At 50.0% G+C, this 23028-nt stretch overlaps 2 protein-coding genes across 3 annotated transcripts; one reads left to right on the plus strand and one right to left on the minus strand.

Moving 5' to 3' along the window:
* The first annotated feature begins 125 nt into the window (after positions 1 to 125).
* On the plus strand, positions 126 to 2840 carry C4H1orf35 (chromosome 4 C1orf35 homolog). Of its 2 annotated transcripts, none has more exons than XM_075417498.1 (8): positions 126 to 469; positions 621 to 774; positions 865 to 910; positions 1034 to 1107; positions 1238 to 1310; positions 1762 to 1841; positions 2144 to 2284; positions 2501 to 2840. In XM_075417498.1, the coding sequence occupies exons 1-8, from the start codon at positions 376 to 378 to the stop codon at positions 2751 to 2753; spliced, it is 915 nt and encodes a 304-aa protein (XP_075273613.1). In that variant the 5' UTR covers positions 126 to 375; the 3' UTR covers positions 2754 to 2840. The 2 variants fall into 2 exon arrangements, with proteins under 2 accessions (XP_075273613.1, XP_075273612.1); XM_075417497.1 differs by having other exon boundaries at positions 132 to 469; positions 2498 to 2840.
* Positions 2841 to 7516: 4676 nt separating this feature from the next.
* On the minus strand, positions 7517 to 21886 carry ARF1 (ARF GTPase 1). The gene is made up of 5 exons (XM_075419948.1): positions 21738 to 21886; positions 11745 to 11924; positions 10935 to 11045; positions 10148 to 10272; positions 7517 to 9098 (listed from the first exon to the last, which is right to left on the minus strand). Exons 2-5 carry the CDS (start codon positions 11890 to 11892, stop codon positions 8937 to 8939), a joined length of 546 nt encoding a protein of 181 aa, XP_075276063.1. The 5' UTR covers positions 11893 to 11924; positions 21738 to 21886; the 3' UTR covers positions 7517 to 8936.
* Positions 21887 to 23028: the final 1142 nt, after the last annotated feature.

Raw genomic sequence — 23028 nt, forward strand, 5'->3', positions numbered from 1 at the left:
CGCTCCATGATGCGATGGTATCGCCCGACTCCCCTCCCTCCCAGCAGCTGGGCGCGGTGGTAGCGGCCGGGGCGGGGCCGGAGGGGCGCGGGGGCCTCGCGGCGTGCGTGGAGGGGGCGGTTTGTAGCCGTGCGCCCCCCCCGGGCCGTGCGCCCCCCCCCGGGCCGTGCGCAGCCCCCCCCTTCCCCCCCCGGGCCGTGCGCAGCCCCCCCCGGGCCGTGCGCAGCCCCTCACAGGGCTCGCGTTACCTCAGCGGCTCCGGGGGGGCCACTTTTGCTTCCCCCCCCCCCGGGGAGGAGGTTGGGGGGGGGGGGGGGGACACAAACGCGGGGTTGAGCCCCTTGCGGGTGTCACCCCTGCCTCCCCCGCGCCGCCATGTTCGGTTCATCCCGAGGGGGGGTCCGGGGAGGCCAGGACCAGTTCAGCTGGGAGGACGTCAAGACGGACAAACAGCGTGAGAACTACCTGGGTAAGGGGCTGAGCCGGGCCGACACCCCCCCCTCCGCCTTGTCCTCATCCTCCCTCTCCCCGACACGGTTTTGGAGTGGGGATGGAGGTTTTTGGGGTCCCCCCTGAGGAGTGGTCTCTCTCTTTCTCTCCCCCCCCCCCCCCCACCCCAGGGAACTCGCTGATGGCGCCGGTGGGCCGCTGGCAGAAGGGCAAGGACCTGACCTGGTACGCCAAGGGCAAGAAGGAGACAGCCCCCGGGGTGTCCCGCGAAGAGGAGCTGGCTGCGGTCCGCCTGGCCGAGCAGGAGGCCATGATGGCAGCCCTGTGAGTCCACCCCCCCCCCCGAAAAAAAAAGGGGTGCAGGGCATCACACACACACCCCCCCCATCACATCACCGGCTTTTGGCTTTGTAGGGGCTACAAGACTGTGAGGCGGCAGCCCACCGGCCTCAGCAGGGAGGTAAGGGGGGGGCACTGCATGTCCCCCAGCATCGCCCCGTGATGATGTGTCATGTCCCGTTCCCCACCCCCCTCGCCATTTTATTTTGGGGGGGTCACACAAGGCGCTCTCCCCACCCCACAGGACCTGGCTGAGGTCTGCAAGCGGGACAGCGCTGAGAAGGACGTGGATCGGGTGGTGGGCTTGGGCAGCTCCAGGTAAGTGGCCACACCGAAACGCCCCTTTTCAGGCAATTAATTTATTCCATTTTACTATTTTCATGCTTTTTTTTTGTTTTTTCGGTGTTTTCTTTGAATTTCATGACGCTGCGGCGACATCTCTCCCCAGCGGCAGCGCCGGCCGGGTGATGCTCTCCAAGGAGGACAAGGAGGTGGCCAAGATGGGGCTCGCTGTCTTCACGGTACGCCAGCGTGGGTCGCATCTTCCCCGGGAGGTTGAAAAAAAGACAGAAAAAAGCAAAAAAGCCCTAAAAGCCCTATGCCCGTGCTCGGGGTGGTTTCTTTGAAAGCAAAGCTGGTGGTTGTGGCGCAGAGACGTCCTAGAGTTCCCCGTGCCCTGCGTTGCAGGGTTTTAATTTGGAAGTAGCTCTTGTGGGTGCTTTAATGTTTTTCTGAATTAAATCTGATTTTTATTTGATTTTCTTACGAATTAAATCTGACTTTTATTTAATTTTTTTCCAAATTAATTTTTTTCAAATTTTAATTTTTATTTATTTTTTTCCGAATTAAATCTAATTTTTACTTAATTTTTTTCCAAACTAATTTTTAAAGGGAAAAAGTCCCTTTTTCTTGTAATTCGAAGCTGCGAGCTCGCAGACTCACTTCGTATTTTGCCCCCTTTTCCAACCCTAGCACCAGAAAGTCTCCAGCAGCCCTGAGACGTCTGGCTCCAAGAAGAAGCAGGAAAAGGAGGAGAAGGTGGAGGAGAAACGGTGAGGACGGGGACCACCGCTTTGGTGGGAAACCCCCAGAAATGGCCTTTTTTGGGGAGGAATATTTTGCAAAATACTTCTCTGGCTCCGTTTGTTAACAGGTTTGTTCGGTATCTGCCTCCCATCGCCCTCAAAACCTCTGCCCCCAAAATATATTTGGGGGGGGGGGAGGGGTCCTCTCCTTGGCCGAGGAGGGACGCAGTGGGATCCGCGTGGAGGGAAAGGGACGGGGATGAGTTTTTGGAGGAGCCAGAGGGATGCGTGGAACCTGGATCCTCACTGCTTGATCTCTTCCTCCGCAGACCAGAGGACATCAAGAAATCCAAAAAGGAGAAGAAGAAAAAGAAAAAGAAGAAACATAAGAAGGAGAAGAAGAAGGACAAGCATCATAAGAGGGATGCTGCTTCGTCGTCCTCTGATTCTTCTCCGGACCGGGATGAGAGGTAGCTGGGTTGGGATGAAGGCTGAGCCATGGTTGTGGGGAGGGGGACCGGACCATGGCTCGCAAACCATCACCGCTGAAAAGCAGGATGAAGGATTTCGGAGAACCACGAGGCTGTAGCATCTCCTGGCTTTCCAAAATCCCTTTTCATCCCCCAAATGGGTTTGTTGGCATCCCCAGTGTCCCTGATCGTGCGTTTTCCCCTCCATCCCAGTAGGCATCACCGAAGGAAAACCCAGCAGCGCGCCGAGACGTCGCGGCACGGCGGCCGGCGTCGGCACGACACGGATTCCCGTGCCAGCAGCCGGGATTCGGGCAGGAGCCCCTCACGCCGGCCGGCCCGTCGGCGGAGCCGGAGCAGGGACGGCCACGGTCGGCACCCGTCCCCGCGGCACAAGGGGAGGAAGAGGAGCAGGAGCAGATCCCCTCCCTCCCACGGGGTCCGGCAGCGCCACCACTCGGAGGACTGAGAGCCTGGGGTTTTTCCAGGGAGAGCTCACATAGGTTATATATTTTTTAAGGTTATTAAATTAAAAAAGCTGCGGCTCTGCAGTTGCCGGGGCCGAGTCTGGCAAAGGGCATTATGTTTTGTGATGCCAGCTTGGCTTCATCGCCCCGCCGTCAATCCCAGCCGGACACCCTTCTCCTCGCTCCCTGGATCCGTCCATCCCGGCGTGATTTAGCACGGAGGATGCTGCAGGGCGGGTGCTGGCGCTGGAACGGTCCCGGCCGCGATGCTGGGGGTGCTGGGAACGCCTCGTCTTTACGTACAGAGACTTTGGATGCCGTTGTTATGGTTTTTAACATCTCCTTCCAGTGCCCTCCAGTAACTGCCAGTGAAGCAGCTGGAGGAGAGTTCCTCTCCGTAAACCCTGCCCCGAGTTCATCAGCTGCAACAGAAAACGAAGGGCTCGCGCGGTGCCGGGAGGGTTTTGCGTCTTGGACCTGATGGCTTTTTGATGGCTGGGCTGTGGGGCTCTCCACGGGGGCCACTGCTTCTGTCCGTGGGGTGATGGGTCCTCCCTATGGGGCTACATGTGTTCCCAGTGGAGCAGTGGTGCCCTCCATGGGCCTACAACTGCGATCAAAGGCCCATAGGTCCTCCCCGTGGGACCACGCATGCTCACCATGGTGCCCTCCATGGGCTATGGGTGCTCTCCATGGGTGATGGGTCCTTCCCATGGGACCACACATGATCTCCATTGGGCTACACATGCTCTCTGCGGAGCCATGGTACCCTTCATGGGCTGTGGGTGCTCTCCAAGGGCCATGTGTGTTATCCATGCGGTGATGGGTCCTCCCCATGGGACTACACATACTCTCCATGGGCTACAAGTGCTCTCTAAGGACCATGAGTGTTGGGGTGATGGGTTCTCCCCATGAGACCACACGTGCTCTCCATGGAGCAGTGGTGTTCTCCATGGGCTAGGAGTGCTCTCCAAAGGCCATAGATGCTCTCCACGGGGTGATGGATCCTCCCCATGGGACTACGCATGCTCCTCATGGAGTAGTGTTAACTTCTATAGGCCTAGATCTTCTCTACAAGGGCCATGGGTGTTCTCTGTGGGGTGGTGGGTCCTCCCCATGGGACCACATGTGCTCTCCATGGAGCAGTGGTGCCCTCCACGGGCTGTGGGTGCACTCCATGGGGTGATAGGTTTGCCCCATGGCACCACACATACCCTCCATGGAAGCACACGTGCTCTCCACAGGGCACACACACATGAGCAGGGGAACACTCAGGACACCCCCTGGGACCCCCCCAGGAGAGGGCAAAGCCCTGCCCGGGCTGCCCCAAGGTGACATTTACCCCCTGCCCCGTCCCCAAAAAGCTTCTCCTTTGGGCAGCCCCAGACAGGAGCCACGGTTGGGTCCTGCACCTGGGGAGGAACAACCCCAGGCACCAGTACAGGCTGGGGCGGACCTGCTGGAGAGCAGCTCTGGACCAGGGAGTGCTGGGGGACGACAGGGTGACCATGAGCCAGCAGGGTGCCCTGGCTGCCCAGAAGGCCAATGGTCTCCTGGGGTGCATTCAGAGGAGTGTGGGCAGCAGGGCGAGGGAGGTTCTCCTTCCCCTCTGCTCTGCCCTGGTGAGGCCCCATCTGGAGTACTGTGTCCAGTTCTGGGCTCCCCAGTTCAAGAAGGATGAGGAGCTACTGGAGAGAGTCCAGCGGAGGGCTACAAGGATGAGGAGGGGACTGGAGCATCTCTCCTAGGAGGAGAGGCTGAGGGAGCTGGGCTTGTTCAGCCTGAAGAAGAGAAGGCTGAGAGGGCACCTAACCCATGCTTATAAATATCTGCAGGGTGGGGGTCAGGAGGACGGGGCCAGACTCTTTCCAGCGGTGCCCAGCGACAGGACAAGGGGCAATGGGCACAAACTGAAGCAGAGGAAGCTCCAGCTGAACACGAGGAAGAACTTCTTCCCTCTGAGGGTGACGGAGCCCTGGACCAGGCTGCCCAGGGAGGTAGTGGAGTCTCCTTCTCTGGAGATATTCAAGCCCCGCCTGGACACGGTGCTGTGCAGCCGGCTCTGGGTGACCCTGCTTCGGCAGGGGGCTGGGCTGGGGGATCCCCAGAGGTCCCTTCCAACCCCGAACATTCTGTGATTCTGTGAATCCCTGGTGGGACGTGAAGCGGAGGTGGCTCCATGGCCCCCGGACTCCCATGGGGTGGCCCAGATTGTCTCCCAGGGACGAGCGCTTTCCCAGCCCAGCTTTGGGGGAAAAGCGGGGACTTTGTGACTCAAGCCGCGGGAGGCGAGGGATGTTCCTTTTGGGATCGAAAAGAAACTGCTCTAATGAAGAGCTGTGAGGAGAACCTCTGAGATGATTTCTTGGATGATGGGGGGGGAAGATGGACGGGGCTGGGGCACCTCCCGCCGGTGTTCGCCCTGGTCGTGTCCACCCCGCAGTGGGGCAGGGAGCAGCGAGCTCCGTTCCCATCCGGGATTTTCAACCTCAAAAACGTGTTTCTGCGCTTGGCGCACCGAGAAAGCGGAACGTTAATGTCGATAAATAGAAATATTGATCCAACTGGGAAGGGGTTGTCCCGGGCGGCTCCGGGCCGGAGCGTCGCCGGCTGCCGGCGTGTCCGCACCGAGCACAAGGGCCCCGTTTGTGTAATTAATGACGCGATATTCTCCCGCTGAAGACAGGGTGGGTTTGTGTGTCTTGGCGGACAGAAGCCCCGGGGCTGGCGGCCGGCCTGGGTTCGGCAGCGTTCTGTCACCTCGGTGGCCGTGCCAGCGCCCTGCTGGGGACGCCGGGCGGGAGCAGGCGTGCGCGGTGCCCAACAAGGGCAGAATTCATCATGGAGGGGGAAACACGCCGAAATAAATACAGCCCTTCTGTCCCGCTCCCACAGAACCGCGGCGCGGTGCGTTAACTGCGAGCTCCGGGCTGAAAAGGGAACGACGGGAGAGCTGAAACACGCGGCGAGCGGAGAGCGAAAAAAGAAACCAAAACCCCCGGGCCCACGCAAATCCCAGCATCCCGCTCCGAGTCCCGCTCCCTCCCCGCACTCCCGCTTTCCCCCTGCCTTCGTTCCCGGAGCCGGCGGGACGGACGCCACCGGGATGATTCCGACCCGCGGCTCCGAGGGCGGCCGCTGCCGGGGGTTCGATGGGCTCGGAGGGGCTGCGGCGCCGTTCACAGGAGCTTTACCCGTGCTGAGGGAAGGGGATGGATGGAGCAGCACAGCCCACGGGGACGGGGGGGACAGGGTGGGCTCCGGGTCTGACCCCCCAGCTTGCGGGGGTCCCGGGGGGTGAGGGAGAAGCCCCCACGGCAGCTCGCAGCGGGGCTGTGTCCCCTCCTGCTCTTGACCCCATGTGCAGGAACCAGGCAGCAGCTCCTACCCCTTGCACCGTCTGAAGGAGGTGCCCGTCCCGCACTCAAACCTGAGACCTGAGCGAAAGAGAGAAGCGGGGGCAAGATCAACACGCGGGCCAGGGGGGTTAGCGTTAGCCCCCCGCCCCGCCGAGCTGCCGCACCAGTTCCTGGGCGGACTGGGGAGGAACCCCACGGGTTCACATGCTTGGGTGAAAACCATCACTGTCAGCTGTCCACACATGTCCTGCCCTGTGAGGCACGCCAAGATCCCGCCTCGGAGCTTCCAGGCGAGACGAACAGCTTCAAACCAATCACCTGACTTACAGGAGTTTTGTAATTCCTCCTCATTGTCCGCCTGGTAACTACTCACCCTTTACTACGAAGTGTGAGGAACAGACATGGGGCAGCCCTTGCTGGGAACCCAATCAAACCCGACATCCCACCCACAGCTGGCCAGACTGGGGCAGATACCACCTCACCCGCTGAGCCCCAGTGCGAGAGGACAGCCCGAGGACAAACCCACGCTCAGGACAAACCCACGCTCAGGACGGGGCTGGTCTGGGCACGCAGCTCAGGCAGCTGCCGCGCTGCTCCAAGGGTTTGGAGGGGAAACAAAGCCCCGAGGAGCGAGGGGGTCATCTGCTGAACCGAGGAGATCGCGAGATCATCCATCAGACCAGCACTCACCTGACTCTGAGCAAGCACAGGCCACAGCAGCAGCGTGCTCCGATCTCCTCCTGAGCCGGAGGACAGCAGGTGGGTTTCTCCTCTCAAACCCATGCAAAGCCCCAGGTTTCCTCACGGAGATCGCTCTGACCTGTGCAATGGACCTTTCCTCCTACAGTTTTCCAGCCTGGGTAAGGGGGAATCTGCTTCAACTCCGGCCAGAGAAACAGCCAGCAGCTGGCCAGCAGCCCGAGCGTGACCATCGGTGACAAGGAGCTGCAGCTGCCGGGGGCAGGCAGGACCATCAGCCAGGAGGAGCTCCATCCCAGGTCCAGAGGGGACCGCAGAGTGGAAAGACGCAAAGCAAAGCCTCGAGGAAGGCAGATTTCCATGCTTTCACCCCAAAAAAACCTGCTAATTCACAGACCCTCTTATTAAGTGGGATCAGGAGGAGGAACAATGTGTCACAGGAAGCCAGGGGACCACTTAAGCAGCTCAACAGATGCCCTCGAGGCAACGAAGGGACTCCAGCAGAAGGCAACGGGACCGAAGGACTGCTGCCCACCTCTCCACCTGCCGAGTCCAACCACAAATGACACATTATTTAGAAAATAGGGGAAACGTACCCAAAATGTTCACGCAAATGGTGACGTGGCAAAAAGCTGGGGAGGGACATCTGCCTTGGTCTAGCACATGGTGCTGCACAAAGATGATCCAAACCAAGGTGATACCAGTGCAAGTTTCATGAAACTTTTTATTCAACAAGTATTTCATTATGATTCTGCCAAGATGATCAAATGAACAGCAAGGCATAAAAAACATGAAATAGTTAAGAGATTTTATTCTAATAGCTTTAATTACAGTGCTTGTTTGTCGAAATGAAAACTGAAAACAAGTATACAAAACAGTTGATTACTAATTGTGTATTGAAAGCAATAAAGGTTTCCACAACACTAAATAAACCAGTTCTGATAGTTCCTCAAGTTAAAGTTTAACAGCTCCAGCTTCTTCAGTGTTTATCAAAATACAAAAGAAAAAGTAAAGAGGTCTTTTTTTTTTTTTTCTGATGGCAAATCTGAACCTTGCAGTATGAGGGATGCCAAGGGTTTTCACACATATACAGATACGGGATTGTTCCAGAACGGGATTGAATACTTCTAGAGTGGAATGACTCTCCAAACTCTCATGCTTTTTTTCCCCCCTAGACACTATACGTAGATGTTTGGTGTTTTTCACGGCAATTCTTACGTTAAGTACAGTACTTTCTGCCTATAGAGCTTAGGACTAGTACAGGCTGTGCTTTCTGTGGAAAGGTTTGCCTTCTGGAGTGGTTTACACACAAGAAAAGTACAAAACACTTTTGACAAATGCGACAGGCTAAAAATGTTGACCTCTGGAAATCACTCAAGTTCAGTAGAAGTGATAATTCTCCCCTGAACCAAAAGTCAGATGTTTAGCGTGAGTCTGCAAGCTCATCTAAACCAGGTCCGACAAATCTTATAACGAATGCGAACAAATATGAGCACATACGAAGAGCTACAGAAAGAGCCAGACATCTACTGGTTATGATCTGTTCTTTAATCAGATGAAGCTAACCGGGTGTTGATCATTGCTTCACCGTTTGAAAAGGATCCAAAGTCACCCAGAACAGCAGAAGCTACGCCAAATGTTTGTGTGTTGAAGTGTTTTTACTTTTCCTTGACTATTTAAAAAAATACAGAATTATTCAGGTTAAAAACCAGCCACCAAAATGGATCTCTCAGACCTCACAACCCAACCGAGATAGTATTCAGCTCTACTGCGCAAGGACCACTGGCAACCCTTATGTTAGCCCACTTCAATCCCTTCCACGTACTAAACAGTGAGTTGATTCTTTACAATAAAAAAAGCTGAGTAATATTGCATAGGAGTACCAGAAACTGCCTCATTGGAAACAAAAACTATTTACATTAAATAAGAAACCTAACTGTTTTCAGGCTTGTATTTGCCACATTTACAGCATGATGCAATATATACTGTGACAAAAGAAATGAAAACAGCTTCCGGCACTCAATACCACAAAGTAGCACAGTTTGCCACATTAGAGTAAAGCGAAGGGCGAATAGGAGGAAATAAGAGGGAGGGGTGGAAAAAGAGGGAAGAGGAAGGTTTATGGTTTCATTTCTGGTTTCGGAGCTGATTGGACAACCAGTCCAGTCCTTCATAGAGACCGTCTCCACTAGTGGCACAGGTTGCCTGGATATACCAGTTCCTGTGACGAAGAGAATGCAGTCCGAGTTTGTCTGTGATTTCTGCTGCATTCATCGCGTTTGGCAGGTCCTGAGGGAAGGAAGCAGAGTCATTTTCTCCCCTACTTGCTGAGAAGAAACACCCACCTCCCTAAGCCGTTTCTGATCATCAGCTTTAAAGCCATTAAAAGAAAGTTAAGAGCTGTTAGAGCTTCTCTTTCAGAAAAACTCAGTGTATTACTTCTATATTCCAGCTATTTCCCCTACACTGACAAAAGTCTCAAAGGTTTAACAATGTGACCAAAAGCACATTATTATGGAATATTTCTCGTCAGAAAACAGAAACGAGACATCTGACATCTGGATCAAGTCATCAAGGCCCTCAGTGTTGACCCAAAACTGCTTACATCCACTTTCCGCTCAGGAAGTGTTTTCTGCAACTGCAGTTATGATTTAAGATCAACTTTTATCATGAAAGTAGTACTCAGCTCAGTACTGTTTCTGTTTATAGCTCACCCTTTGTGCTCCTAGACGAGACTTGTGGCTTCTCTACCCCTCACAACTGAGCCTGTGCAAACGACGACACGGGATGCTCTCCCTTCCGTAAGTTTACGAGTCGTATCCAAGACCCTCAACATTTGGGTTTAAGCTACCAGGGCCTTTACAAGCAACGGAAGGCAGAACTCTCAGCTCGCTCTGTGGCCTGGAGGAGTACAGCTCAACACAAGCACGTTAAAAGCCAGCCCAGTGCTTCCAACAGCAGCGGTGCCCCCAAACACCCCTACTGAGGGGTTCAGGGAGGTTCTGGCACTCTGGCCTTCGTCTTTGTCTGGAGGAAGCTTGGGCAGGTGCTGTACTTGAGCCAAGACAACCTTAAAAATCAGACTGGTAGAGTTCTTCCCTAAAACTAAAAACACAAGAACTGCTGTCAGCCAAGACTGTTCAGAAGTTCCTTTCGGATGAGAACAGGGTCATTTAATCTATGGCTTTGCTGTCTTCAAAAAAACCTGAATGGACACTTCCTGAGACTTTATCTATTCTTACACTAAAAACAGGAATGTCGAGTTCAAGATCTAGCCCTCACAAGTATGCTGCACACTTGTCAGGACTCTTACAGCAGGACACCTTTCTTGGGCATACCTGTTTGTTAGCAAACACTAATAAAACGGCATCTCTAAGCTCATCTTCTGCCAACATTCTCATAAGCTCTTCTCTGGCCTCGTTCACTCGTTCTCTGTCATTACTGTCAACCACAAAAATCAGACCTAGAAATAAGCAAACATCAGAGTAAGCAGACCCAGAAGTTATTTACAAATGACAAATACTTCCAGAGGTCAGAACTAAGCTTTGAAAAGAAAATAATGCAAAGCAATTCGGTATGTATCAGAAAAATAGAGTTTTCTTATTACTGTAATCTCATGTTTGAGACAGTCTGCTCCTGCTGAAAGCTGCTGAGTGTTAGTCTGCATTCGCGTTTTTGCAACTTGTGCGCTTCATCTACATAACCACACGATATTTTCCAGTGAACAGCAACCCTCGAAATCCCGTGACAGGACTCAAATGCATGCACATTATAAAGACGCAGCAGTGGAAGAAGTGACAAGCTCTCAATTCATGGTGCTGTTAGCACTTGTAGTAAACACTCTGCTTCGAAGTGAAGGCAGAGAGCTGCGATGCTTACAGAAGAAAAGCAAAATACTGAACTTGCTCTGAGTCAGATGGACATGGAAGAATGGTTTCTAGATTTCTTCCCATCCCTCTTTGAACCTGCACTACCTTAACAAAAGAGCCAGAGCAGCACACAAACACACCCCTTTATAACAACTAATATACCCCCCAAACCTCACAAGATTATCATAGTAAGGATATTAAAAAAAAAAAAACTTTTTAGATTCTGGAAACCTGCGATTTAAGCATTCGGACTCACCTTGTGTGTTCTGGAAATAATGGCGCCAGAGTGGTCTGATCTTATCCTGGCCACCTACATCCCAGACCGTGAAGCTAATGTTCTTGTATTCTACCGTTTCCACATTGAAACCTAAAACAGAAATTGTGGCCAAAATCTCAGTTAAACATAGTTCGCCCTGGACCTATTGTATTCACCAAGTCACACTCAAGATGTCATCACTAAAAAACGTTGTATTTAAATTTAGATCTACTTTAAGTAAGCAGAAACTTGCACTGTAGCCCTCAAAGCAGACAAACGTGGGTTTTCTGCAACTCCTGCTCCCATCACCATCCCCCACCCCAGCCAAACTAATGATCAACAGCTGGAATTGGACCTGCACAGCTAAGAACTGCTGAGCAAACCATGTTGTCTCAAAAAGCCCTGGGCTTTAAGGACTGCAAATCAGGTATGTCTCTGATCACACACAGTTCTCTCGGTCACCCTCCAAAAAGGTGTCACCCTCTGCTTCTCAGTCTAATCTACCCGATGCCACAGCACGCTTAGGAGGGCAGCCTGCCCTTCTGTGGCCCATAAAGGGTTGTTCTACAAATGACTGGAGAGAGGCACTGGGGTGAAAAAAACAGAGTCATGTAATCTCCTCCCATGCCGGAAAATCTGGCAGTGCCATCTTCGTACCACGGATTTAGCAAGCGTTTGTTCTGACAGTCAAGTCAGGGCACAGCACTGTCACTTAAATCAACAGAGCGGCAGCTGCAATAAGACACTGCTGCTGCAAACAATAAGACCCAAAGCTCAAAGCAAGCAGTTATATAAATGTAAAAATCTTACCTATAGTAGGAATAGTAGTTACTATTTCACCAAGTTTAAGTTTGTACAAAATAGTAGTCTTTCCTGCAGCATCCAGACCAACCATTAGAATACGCATTTCTTTTTTGCCAAAAAGGCCTTTGAAGAGGTTAGCAAAAATATTTCCCATGCTTGAGATATGTTCTCACTGGCCAGTGAAGTCTAGAGGAAAAAGATCACAGTATCACTCATGAGTAAAAGATCACAGTATCACGCATGGCTGCGTTCTGACCAGAGCATAACCAACCAACAAAAACACCTATCAGATAATATCAATCTTTACAGACACCCCAGCACCACCATATGGCATTTTTCCCCATACTGAAGCAATACAAAGATAAACAGATACGCCAAAATGAAATGTACTCCTTATAAAAAGACAAGGCTCCGAGTGCTTTAAATCTTTCAAATGTTCTTTCAGAGATTTTGGTATTAAATGCTGTTCTCAAACTTCTGTTTGCAAAACTCACAGTTTGCTTTCAATGCAACTGATCCCTTCAGGTACTCTGTCCCCCACTGTTATCAGATAATTTGTCTGCGGCCTGAAGTATCACCATAAAACATACTTTTTCCAATTGAACTGTAGGTAAAAAAAGTTTTGAATGTGTGCTCCTCTCCTTGCTGATTAGCACACCAGTAACTGGTCCTACTTTTGCAGCGGAAACTCAGAACATGGCTTGGATTCTCTCCTACTCAAAGCAGTTTCCTTCCTCTCAAACCCTAAGGAAATGGCCTGTGAATACAACGTAAACACAAAGCAGTATTTCACCTTCATTAACACGGGAGACCTTCTCTAGGAAGCAAATCCACATTTACTAAAACTTAACTACTGAAAATTAATAGCCACATTAAAAGAGACAGGCTTAGAAATTAATGCTTCTTCCTTCACTGTGATGACTTCTTGGACGCTCAGGAGCGATCAACATCACCAGGAGTTTCCTGCTCAGGAACTGGAGAAACCACCTCTGCTCCAGCCCTATAAGACGCTCCCTGTGCCTGTGGGATGGGATCCACCCCACCACAGCCTGCCCGCTTCTTCCACAAGTTTCCCCCCCCCTTCCCAAACATACTACTACACAGTTTACAGCGAGTTTGAAATCACCGAGAGAACTATTATTCTGCTCATACACCCATGAAAAGAAGCAGCCTGACAGCTTTACAGTGGGGCACAGATGAGGATGTTACATGGTGCTAGTGACGATTCACACCTCTACTGCTGCGTTGTCTAGAAACTCTCAGATGTCAGTTTGAAAAGTCTGAGTCCAACCGAAAATACAAGCTTCAGATGGCTGGAGCACACAGAGCCAAGGCCTGTGACATTCAAAGGAAGGATTTCCTGTAAACCAAGTCGCACAATTTAAAGTGCAATACAAAGTCTGAACCATCTCTCAAAGATATTCTGTATTTCATGATGAAGCTGTGTCCCCAAACCAAAATTCTCACTGGAAACAGACTTCACGGAATAGCTATTTCAGACCATTAAACCAAGATGCACCACACAACAAAAATCTTGTCCCGGTTTGTCTAGCTCTGTGCAAGGGACATACGAAGCCTGGCTTCCTCACTCAGCACTGCGAAAGGCCTCAGCAGTTCTGCTCTTTGCAGGAAGCTTTGCTGGATACAATTTTTAACCCAAAAGTTACCCGCTGTAACCTTAACCGAGTCACATGTCTGAGCACAAGCAGCTCCGCAGCAAAGTTCAGAGTCCACTCCAGAGTTCCTGAATGACATCAATCACCACTTCAACTTGCTGAAGTAACGCGAGTCAAAGATTCATTTATTTCATACGATCGAAGCTCAATGTGCTCAAAACTTTAAGCTCCCCTATGAGCCACACAGGGCAGTCCACAGATTAAAACCAAACAGAAGGTTTAAAAGTTCCACTATTCCACCATTTCCTTCATATTTCTGAAGCACGACCAAGAATATTCAATTCCCACTTCAATATACGAAAGCTGTGTAAACAGGAAAGTTAATTAGGAAGTAGAGAAAACAGCTTTGTTGGAGTCCCAATTTATCCAGCGCACTCACACAGCAGGAAATCTCACTCCCCAGCCCACAACAGCAGCTCTTGCTGGGCTGGAGGGGAGGGAGGCTGTAAAGCTTTCCTTTGTCTGCCCGCTCATGCTACCTCTATCTTCTCCTGCCTCTGAAAAGCAATAGTCAGGGTTGAACTGCAACCTTTTCACCAGAGCTCCTGTAACCCTCCCAAATGAGCATAAGAACTTTTGTAGCAAGAGAACCTTACAAGCCCTCCAAAAGAAAGCATTTCTTTTGTTTCTGCATCTTTAAAAGCATAATAGGTTATTAAATGCTTGGATCAATGTCAGCCATCGGGTAACACAGCAAAGTCTTTGCACTTACGTCCACGACATCTTTCCACACCCCGGAGAAGTCACAGTCTGCTGAACAAGTTGCTTACCCTTGGCACTAACAGCAGCGAATCCCGTTACATCTTTGTTTTCCTGGCAGCTACTTCCAAGTCAAGTCTGCCCTGCACCACTGAAGCTGCTCTCATACCACCCATCCTCCCTATTTTCACTTTTTGTGAAGAATAAGAAAGTAAGATACAATTAAACCCTTGGTTTCTATTTCCTTCTTGTTCTCTTCCACGTTCCCACTATCCAAACCACTTCTGTAACTTATTTGGTACTTCAGGGTAGGTGACATTGGAGGAAGTTCGATTTATTTTTATACACAGTGAAGTGTAGCTTACAGCCGACCCCCGGAAGACAAGCGTGTTTAGATGTTGACTAGAAAGCAGCAGAATTGTTGCTGTCTAAAAGAAAAATACTAGGAGAAACCCATCTGCAGAACTCCCACGAACCGTTGTGGGTCCCACCAGTTACTCTTCGGATGCTGCTCAGGCAAAAGCAAGGGCCTCTGTCTTCATCATCGGCAGGACCATCCTCTGACCGGCAGCTAGAATCATGTTCATCTCTTGCCACAGAAAAGGAAATTGTGCTCCCACGTTTTTGTGCACGACACCCCTCTGCCTACACGGTCCCTGCCAGCATTTCGTTACTTTCTATTTTCAAAGCACCTTGAGTTCCTTCCCCAGTATCAACACAATCCTCAACCAAATCCCCACCACAACTGTGACCAGCCACCAGGTCACTGCTTTTTAGACCATTCATGCTGTCTAACAGCATAGACGCTACCACAGCAGAAACTGCCGCAACTTTTTAGAGCTGGCTCCCATTAATACAACTCAGCTGAGGGATCACGCGATTACTTCCAGTGTACTTCGGAGCTGAATCTGCTTTAATTCTCACCTCAGTCCATTAGTTGGACCATAAGAACTCATATACAGTCTGAAAATACGAGGCAATTTAAGACCCTTTTAGGTTAACCGAGCAATCTCATTGCTTTTCCAGCACCCTCAACATTTGCAATCTCTGTCAAGACTTGCCAATATATTGCCTATATTCTACACTGAATCTTAACTTTCTCTTTTCCTCAACTCACATGCTGTAATTGCTACACTGATCATTTTAGAAGCACAAGTTCAATAAAATGCCTGAAAACATAAAAGACTACAGCTTGCAAGCTGCTTGTTGTACTTTAGCACATCTTGAAAAGCGCTATCAACCAGACTAAGTAGGAAAATTTCTGTATGAAAGGGAACAATTTCAATAGATAGCACAGACTATTTTTGCAGAGCGTAGCGTGCATGTTCCCTGAGCACAACATCGGCTTCTAGAAATGGAAGGTCACCACCCCTCAACAGCCCAGATCACCCCAAAACCGAACTGTCTATATGACTCTCCTTCCCCTCAGCCCATCGGAGCACCTAGTCTGTTCCACCTCAAGATCCTCACGGCAGTAAAAACCTGTCGGGCAGGTTCAGGTAAGGTATAATGTGCCATTGGTAAACAGTGAGAAAGACATGCACTGGATGAGAGTGCAGTTTTGTTTCAGGAAACAAGGTATTTTCAGCAGCCTGTTTTCTAGTAAGTGATACATTTAGATAAGCAATTAGGAGAACAGGCAGCCTTTTTTTCAGAAAGGCTCAGTGTAATGAGTTAAAAATGAATGAGCAATAGCGACCAGGCCGGCGTCTGCTAAAGCGATATAGCCCATGAGTAAGAACTAGAATTTGCTTTTATTAATTGTAGGTGGTTAGAATAAAAGCTCCTCAGAGGATCTCAAGGCCAAAGATCATTCAACACAATCTTCTGCAGCATTTTGTATTTAACTGTACGTTAATGCATTTTAACATCATTTCATTCGGGCTGCTTATCTTGAGAAGTCAAACACACTTCTCGACCTCGAAACTTCTTGGATGAGGTGTCAGTTAACAAGCCATCCCACAGAAGCATGACCAGAATGGTATGCAGTACATCAAAGAAAGTACAGCTATATCTACAAATCTGTGCATAACCTTAGTTCTATACCTCTGGAAAAGTTCTTTTTGATCACATAGATACTAAACTTCATGGAGCCAGGAGTTGTTGCAAATGCCACAGTTTTTCAGGTTTTCACCATTTCTTTAAACGTACCATAGCAGACAAAATCAGAGGCTAAGGCAGAGGACACCATATGCGTTATTTAGCCAAATTATGCCTGAAGTATAGAAATACTTTAATTTCACTTCTGCTTACTTACCACATACAACTTCCACAGTGAAAAAGTAATGCTCAAAACTTTTCAAGTGGCATAGCCAAACTTGCTGGGCACAATCATTTTGGCAATCTGTTCTCTACAGCCAAAACACACCAGTAGCGACGAAGATCAGTCAAGCAAAGCTTATTCTCTGTCCCTTCTCTGCACAGCACACTGAGGTACAGAGGGCATTTGCTATCTCTGGGAACTATTTCTTCTCCCTAGGATGTTCATATCTTGTTTTAAATGCCTGTTTCAAGGAGAGACAAATACGGTGCCACTACCAATGACATATTGCCTTACACAGTTATATTCAGTCGAAATATTAATGCTAAAGCACAAGCTAAAACCCCTTACAGTGGCAGGTTTACCAAAAGGCTTTTTCCTAGCAGCTTCCCGCACCTCGTTCTATCTGCTCAGACACCTACGGCAAGTAAAACTGGTGTGCTTACGAAGACAACCCATTTACTACCAAAAGCACGTCTCCTTTTAAAGGCAAGTCTGCTTGACCTTGGCCTTCGCATCAGCTCCAGCTCCAATACAATCAGAAAAACCCAAACTCACAATTCCCAACCTAGTATTGACATCAAATAGTTATACGAGTAACAGGAGAACAAAAACTGATCAATTTGTTAACAGAAATATTGATTTGAAATCCAGTCAGTTATCACTAGTTGGCCTGTATCATGGTTTTACTTGACAGCATTCTAGAAGGTTTTAAATTAAAATGTCAAGAGAAGCAAAATACTCATACAAAAGGTCACCAAACCCATGTATAAACAAGAGGTGAGAAAGCTTTTTTTTTTTTACAAAAAAATTCAAGTTCAACAGCTGTTGCTGGTATTACATGCAAGAACAACTGGCAAATAATTTAAAGCGCAAATCTAACTTGGCAGCTTGTTCTTTACAATATAAGGCGTGATTTAAAAGAGAATGTGAGAAGTGGTATAACAAGAATAGAACACTGCTAAAATTTAGGATTAATCTAGGGCCACAGTATTTCACACCACTGCTCAGCAGGCACAGTCAGCCAAGTACAGCTGCATTCTTTTGAACCCAAAGTCATTTCTTTACAGATTAAAGTGTTGTGTTACAGCAAATTTTGAAACACACTCTCAATCAAAACACTTCTTTGTATACAGGCGGCGTGGCCCAATACACGACTATTCAAGTACAGTTATATTCAACCATTTTAGAAGTTGTTTACTGGCCTTCCACATCTGATAACCTGAGTGAAAGATGACTACCTATCAACTCAAGCCCTCTAACTTCAGGGCCTTAACAGTGGAATTTAGCTGAAGTAATTTTGATTCTAGTCACCCCAGACTTTAGACCATACTAACATCACTAGGCATAGACTACACGCAAAAACTGAGAGTAGCTAACAAGTAGGCTAGGTTCTTTCTTCAACAGGGAATTATCTTGGATACAAAGATCATCATAATACCGGCCACCCCAAGAACATCTTCTCAGAGCTCTTAATTAATAATAAGTCCCAACTCCTTTGTAGTTGTACCCATCAAAACTAAGGGAGAGTTAGCTGCCGAGATCAAAACCTACCACTGCAACAATTTTTCCCACTTCACACTGGAGGTGCTTCTGCCAATCATGAGATGGAAAAGGTACCCTAAACGATCACAGCCTTGTTATTTGTCTCTTAGGAGAGGTTAGAGGAAAGGTATTGGCACTGCAGCGTCACGTGAAATAAAAGTTAAAGACAGATAACTGTACTTGCATCTAAAGAAGCATAGTTGGATTTGGCCACGAAAGGCTTGCAGTGACCAACTACAAAGCGCGCTGATGCACACCGCATGTTCAAGGCAGATGGAGGACAAGTGAACTGCAAGTGAGAAGCTAGGTGAAAGAAAATCCAACACAGAGCTGCTCGTTATGTAGCACCTTTGTTCAGCCTACGTAGGTTGAACATCTTGCTGGCTATACACATTACCCAGATAGCGCATTTTCCACAGGCAGTAACATCCTCCTGAGAGCACTGGGCTCAGAATGGCAGGAAAACAGAAAATATTTCCACTTACAAGATCAAAACAAGGGCAAAAGTGGGTAAATTTCCTTTGGGGTCACGTCTATTTCTCAGCCACAAGAACTCTTCACTCCTAAAACACTGTTCAGAATTTTAAAAAAAGTCAGTATCAAGCAAAGAGGACAGGTTATTTGACTTGATACTCAAACCCCAAACCAGAGTTATTCCCTTATTCTCACCTTCAAGCAGGAGGAGCAAGCTACTTCTGTTTCACAGCAAAATCTCAAACTATTTTAAGCAGTTACACACTACCATGCATAACTCAACAGCATGCAATCCAAGACATACAAAACACCACATTTGGCCTGAAAAATAGGATAGGCTGACAGGTGGAAAAGTACAGAAAGAGTCACTGTTCATGCTTTTAGATAAAGCACATCCATCACCTCCCCCTCGGCTGCCTGTAGCTGCCCAGGAAACAAAGCGGTGCCGACAATGTCGTCGTGACACCCAAGTTTGGACTGCGCCAGTCAAACGGTGGGTATACCGCTGTCAGAACCGGTCAGTGCAAAGCATTTCTTTTCAGACAAACCTTGCAGAGTTTTTTGAGGCTGAACTATTCATAAGTTCAAAACCTTAAAATTTTAAGCCAAATATCCTGTTACTCATTCCCAGTAACTGGGCAGTAAATCAACATTGACACTCATGTTAGAAATGGAAAGAACACATGTGCGAGCTTCAGTAACGACACTGGCTTTTGGTTCGAGGAACAGAGCCTACGCAGCTAGTTGTGAGGTACAAGATCCACGTATGAATAAGAGCTATATTAGACATGAGAGTTTTATTAGAACTGAAGCATCAGCAGAAGTAGTACCATAGTCCTTCAGTGTTTGCATGTTAGAAACAAGAAATAGAATCGGATACTCACAAGCAGAAAGGAAAAAATGCTGAATAACACAGAAAAACAGCTGTTGTGGTAGGAAGCTGATTATAAACTTCTTTACTCATCAGTTAAAGAAAGGGAATAATGACTGAGGACAGCACTAGCTCTAATACAAGCCCTCCAGCACCCCAGGAACAAAACTTTCAAGAGATTTCTAAAAAAGAATCAAAATTATTCCTTTCCAGAAAAAAATAATTTAATGTTGAACATATTTATCCACTGTAAGGCAATCTAGATGCTTGTGACAGCTGTGGAAATCTAAAAATTCTTGCTTGAAAGTCCATCTTTACACATCTCAACAGCTTTTATTTCAAATCTTTTATTTTCAAAGACAGGTGGTTCTTTAAACTTCACCACTGCAAATTCAGTTGGAATCTTGTGAGCTTTTGCTCCTTTCACCAATTAATGTAATCAATAGCTTATCTGATAATTGTGCCTCAGTGAGATATATGAATGCCACTGCTCAAAGCAGGCTTTCAAACAGGTGTAACAACACAATTTGGTGAATTATTAGGACTAGAATCCAGCCCCCTACTCCCACACACATTTTGTTTGCCTTGAAAAGCTGTGACTAGTCCTGCCCCCCACTTGGTCAGCATGACTAACACACAGAGGGAACTACATACACCGAAAAAAAATGCACCACTCCTGCCCAGTTCTTTTTCAGATTCCGACTGTATTTCACAACCAGGCAATCTTAAAAAATCAGCAAATCCCCCACACTATCAGGGACTAATGATTTACACAGTATATCGCAGACTATCTCAGCAGCAAAGGTTGTTCTGAGTGGAGATGACATCTGCTTGAGCCATTTTTACTCCTGATGCTCCACCACAGTAGAAGCATCAACAACCTTGGCAAAGCAACTGAGCTGAAGAGGTTCAAGTGAGGCGAGTTTCCCTGCCCTTTCACCCAATGTAATTACTACAACAGGGAAAGCATTCCAACAGGGTTCTCGAGCACAGCAGATGCATTTTTAACAGAGGAAGTCAGTGGCATCAAACCAACTCCGTAAGCTTTTCTTTCAGAGAATCCCTTCCTGTATCTGTAAGGTTGTACTTCTACTGACAATGTGATTACAAAACCCATGAACAAAAGCCAAGAAGAAATCCTCTAGTTCAGCCACAGTTCCTTTTTCCTACAGAACTGCTCCAAATCAGCAGCAAAAATAGTAATAACGATATTGCCAAATGACCTTGGACAATTTACTTTGACTCGACTTCTGTGCCTGAAAAATAAGGTTAGTAGAATATCCTGCAAAGGCACATTGTAAGCCTTGCTGCTTGCAAAACAAAGTTCAAAGTATTATATAAATAGTTTGCATTTTAGTTATTAACAAAGCTACATTTCAAAACAAGACCTCTGGATACGACTCTAATCAACCTGTGGAATTTGGTTTGGCAAGAACCAAACAGCAAAGCAGCAAGGTCAATGTCAAACACAACATTTCGGCAGTTTTATGACTGAGCAGAGTTTTAGTCGTGCTCTGCTGGGGCAAACGGACTCCTCCGTGAAAAGGTTTGCATAGCTGGCCTATCACTTTATCAGACGGAGGTTATCAGCCCAAAGTATCACATTAACTACTCACAAAGACACGATACAGTATTTTCAGACAGAATATAGTATCCTCCCACCAGGAGCTGCTATGCCAAGGAAACTGATCTCCTAGTCCATCAAACCCAAGCCGCGGATGGCAAACAGTTTGCTCCAGACTAAAGCTCAACTTCTTACCATCACCCCCCCAGCCCAGCAGAAAGCCCAACTCAGCAGCCAAGAGCTTACAGGAAAATCACCTCTCCCCTACGAGTTTCGCCCGAGCCTTTCCCCCACAGAGCTACCAGATCTCCGAGGTCCGCCACGATGAGGGTTTTCGGGGGGGGTGGGGGGGGAAGGAAAACAAGGAAATACTTCTCTCTCGTCAGACCCGTTCACGGGCGGGGCAGAGGCCGGAATGAGCGAGTTTGGGGAAGGGAGGAGAAGCCCATTCCGCCGCATCCCGTCTAATTCCTCCGGTAGAGGGAGCGGCGCCGGGCCCACTCCCGCAGCTGCTGGGGAGCTGGAGCGGTGCCCCCCCTCCTGCCCGCCCCCACGCCTCCCCAGCGAGGAAGCGAAAGGACTGGCACCTCCCCACACCCCCCAGCCCCAAAGGCGTGAGGGGACCGCGGGTGGAGCGGCACCCCAGCCAGGCCCCGGCCGCCCCCTGAGGCCTGCGCTGCGGCCTGGCTGCGGCTTCCTCCTCCCGCCGGCAGCCGCCGAGCGAGGGCGGTGGCGGGGAGGGAGAAGGAAAGCCGGGGAGAAGCGAGCGGCCCCGCTCCCCCGGGCCCCGCCGCTCCCTCCCCTCAGCGCCAAGGCCGCGGCGCCTCAAGCGCCCGCAGGGTGTGGGCGGGGGAGCGGGGCGGCGGCGGGACCGAAGGGAAGGAAGGGGTAAGGTGTCGGCGAAACCCACCGGCGTCGGTTGGCTGCCCCGGGCAGTGGGTATGGCTGTCCTCGGGCTGTCCCGCTCGCAGCCGGCTCGCCCCTGCGCTCCTCCGCCGCTCTCCGCCCAGGCACACAAGATGGCGGCGCTCGGCGGCCACGTCAGTGCCAGCCCCGCGCGTGGCACCACGGGTAACCGAGGAGGGCAGCGGGGGGGCGGGGCCGAGCGGGGAAATGGGCGGGGACACGGCGGGGAGGGCAGCGGGGGGCGGAGCCGAGCGGGGAAATGGGCGGGGACACGGCGGGGAGGGCAGCGGGGGGGCGGGGCCGAGCGGGGACACGGTCGGGAGCCGCAGCGCTGGAAAGGCGCGGGGGGTGTGGGGGGGGGGGTCTCGGCCGCTTGGCCACGCCCACTCTCTCGTGACCGGCGGACACGTCACACGCCTCGTGGGCCGAAATGGCCGGCGGCCCTGCTGGCTCTGAGAGAAGACAGGGAGGGTTTGGCAAAGCCTTTGGCAGGGTCCCCCATGGCATCCCGCTCTCTGGAGGGGAGGGAGAGGGGCTGGGTGGGCCGTTGGGTGGAGGGGGAACTGGGCAGAAGGCTGCGGCCGGAGGGTGGTGGTCGGTGTCCAGGTGGATGCTGGTGACACGGGGTGTCCCTCAGGGGTGCGTGCTGGGATCGGGGCTGTTTAATGCTCTCATCAATGACTTAGTGGCATCGAGCGCACCCTCAGCACCTTTGCAGATGGCACCGAGCTGAGCGGGGTGGTTGGCACGCCAGAAGGATGGGATGGTATCCAGAGGGACCTGGACAGGCTGGAGAAGTGGGCGCGTGTGAACCTCGTGAGGTTCAACAAGGCCAAGTGCAAGGTCCTGCAGCTGGGTCAAGGCGAGTGTGGCCAGCAGGTCAAGGGAGGTTCTCCTCCCCCTCTGCTCTGCCCTAGGGAGGCCCCATCTGCAGTGCTGTGTCCAGTTCTGGGCTCCCCAGCTCAAGAAAGATGAGGAGCTACTGGAGAGAGCCCAGCGCAGGGCTATGAGGATGAGGAGGGGACTGGAGCATCTCTCCTAGGAGGAAAGGCTGAGGGAGCTGAGCTTGTTCAGCCTGAAGAAGAGAAGGCTGAGAGGGGACCTCATAAATGCTTATAAATATCTGAAGGGTGGGTGTCAGGAGGACGGGGCCAGACTCTTTGCAGTGGTTCCCAGTGACAGGACAAGGGGCAATGGGCACAAACTGAAACAAGGAAGTTTGATCTGAACATGAGGAAGAATTTCTTCCCTCTGAGGGTGACGGAGCCCTGGAACAGGCTGCCCAGGGAGGTTGT

This window comes from Opisthocomus hoazin, chromosome 4 (assembly GCF_030867145.1).
Source record: "Opisthocomus hoazin isolate bOpiHoa1 chromosome 4, bOpiHoa1.hap1, whole genome shotgun sequence".
Taxonomy (NCBI): Eukaryota; Metazoa; Chordata; class Aves; order Opisthocomiformes; family Opisthocomidae; genus Opisthocomus; species Opisthocomus hoazin.

Bases quoted from the DNA above. Each gene is read 5' to 3' on its own strand.
- C4H1orf35 (XM_075417497.1), top strand. From the start codon at position 376: ATGTTCGGTTCATCCCGAGGGGGGGTCCGGGGAGGCCAGGACCAGTTC. The intron at 911-1,033 runs GTAAGGGGGGGG...CCCACCCCACAG, and splicing joins CCACCGGCCTCAGCAGGGAG to GACCTGGCTGAGGTCTGCAA. The intron at 1,311-1,761 runs GTACGCCAGCGT...TTCCAACCCTAG, and splicing joins TGGGGCTCGCTGTCTTCACG to CACCAGAAAGTCTCCAGCAG.
- ARF1 (XM_075419948.1), bottom strand. From the start codon at position 11,892: ATGGGAAATATTTTTGCTAACCTCTTCAAAGGCCTTTTTGGCAAAAAA. The intron at 11,046-11,744 runs GTAAGATTTTTA...TTTCTGTTTTAG, and splicing joins AACTACTATTCCTACTATAG to GTTTCAATGTGGAAACGGTA. The intron at 10,273-10,934 runs GTGAGTCCGAAT...GCTTATTTCTAG, and splicing joins TTATTTCCAGAACACACAAG to GTCTGATTTTTGTGGTTGAC.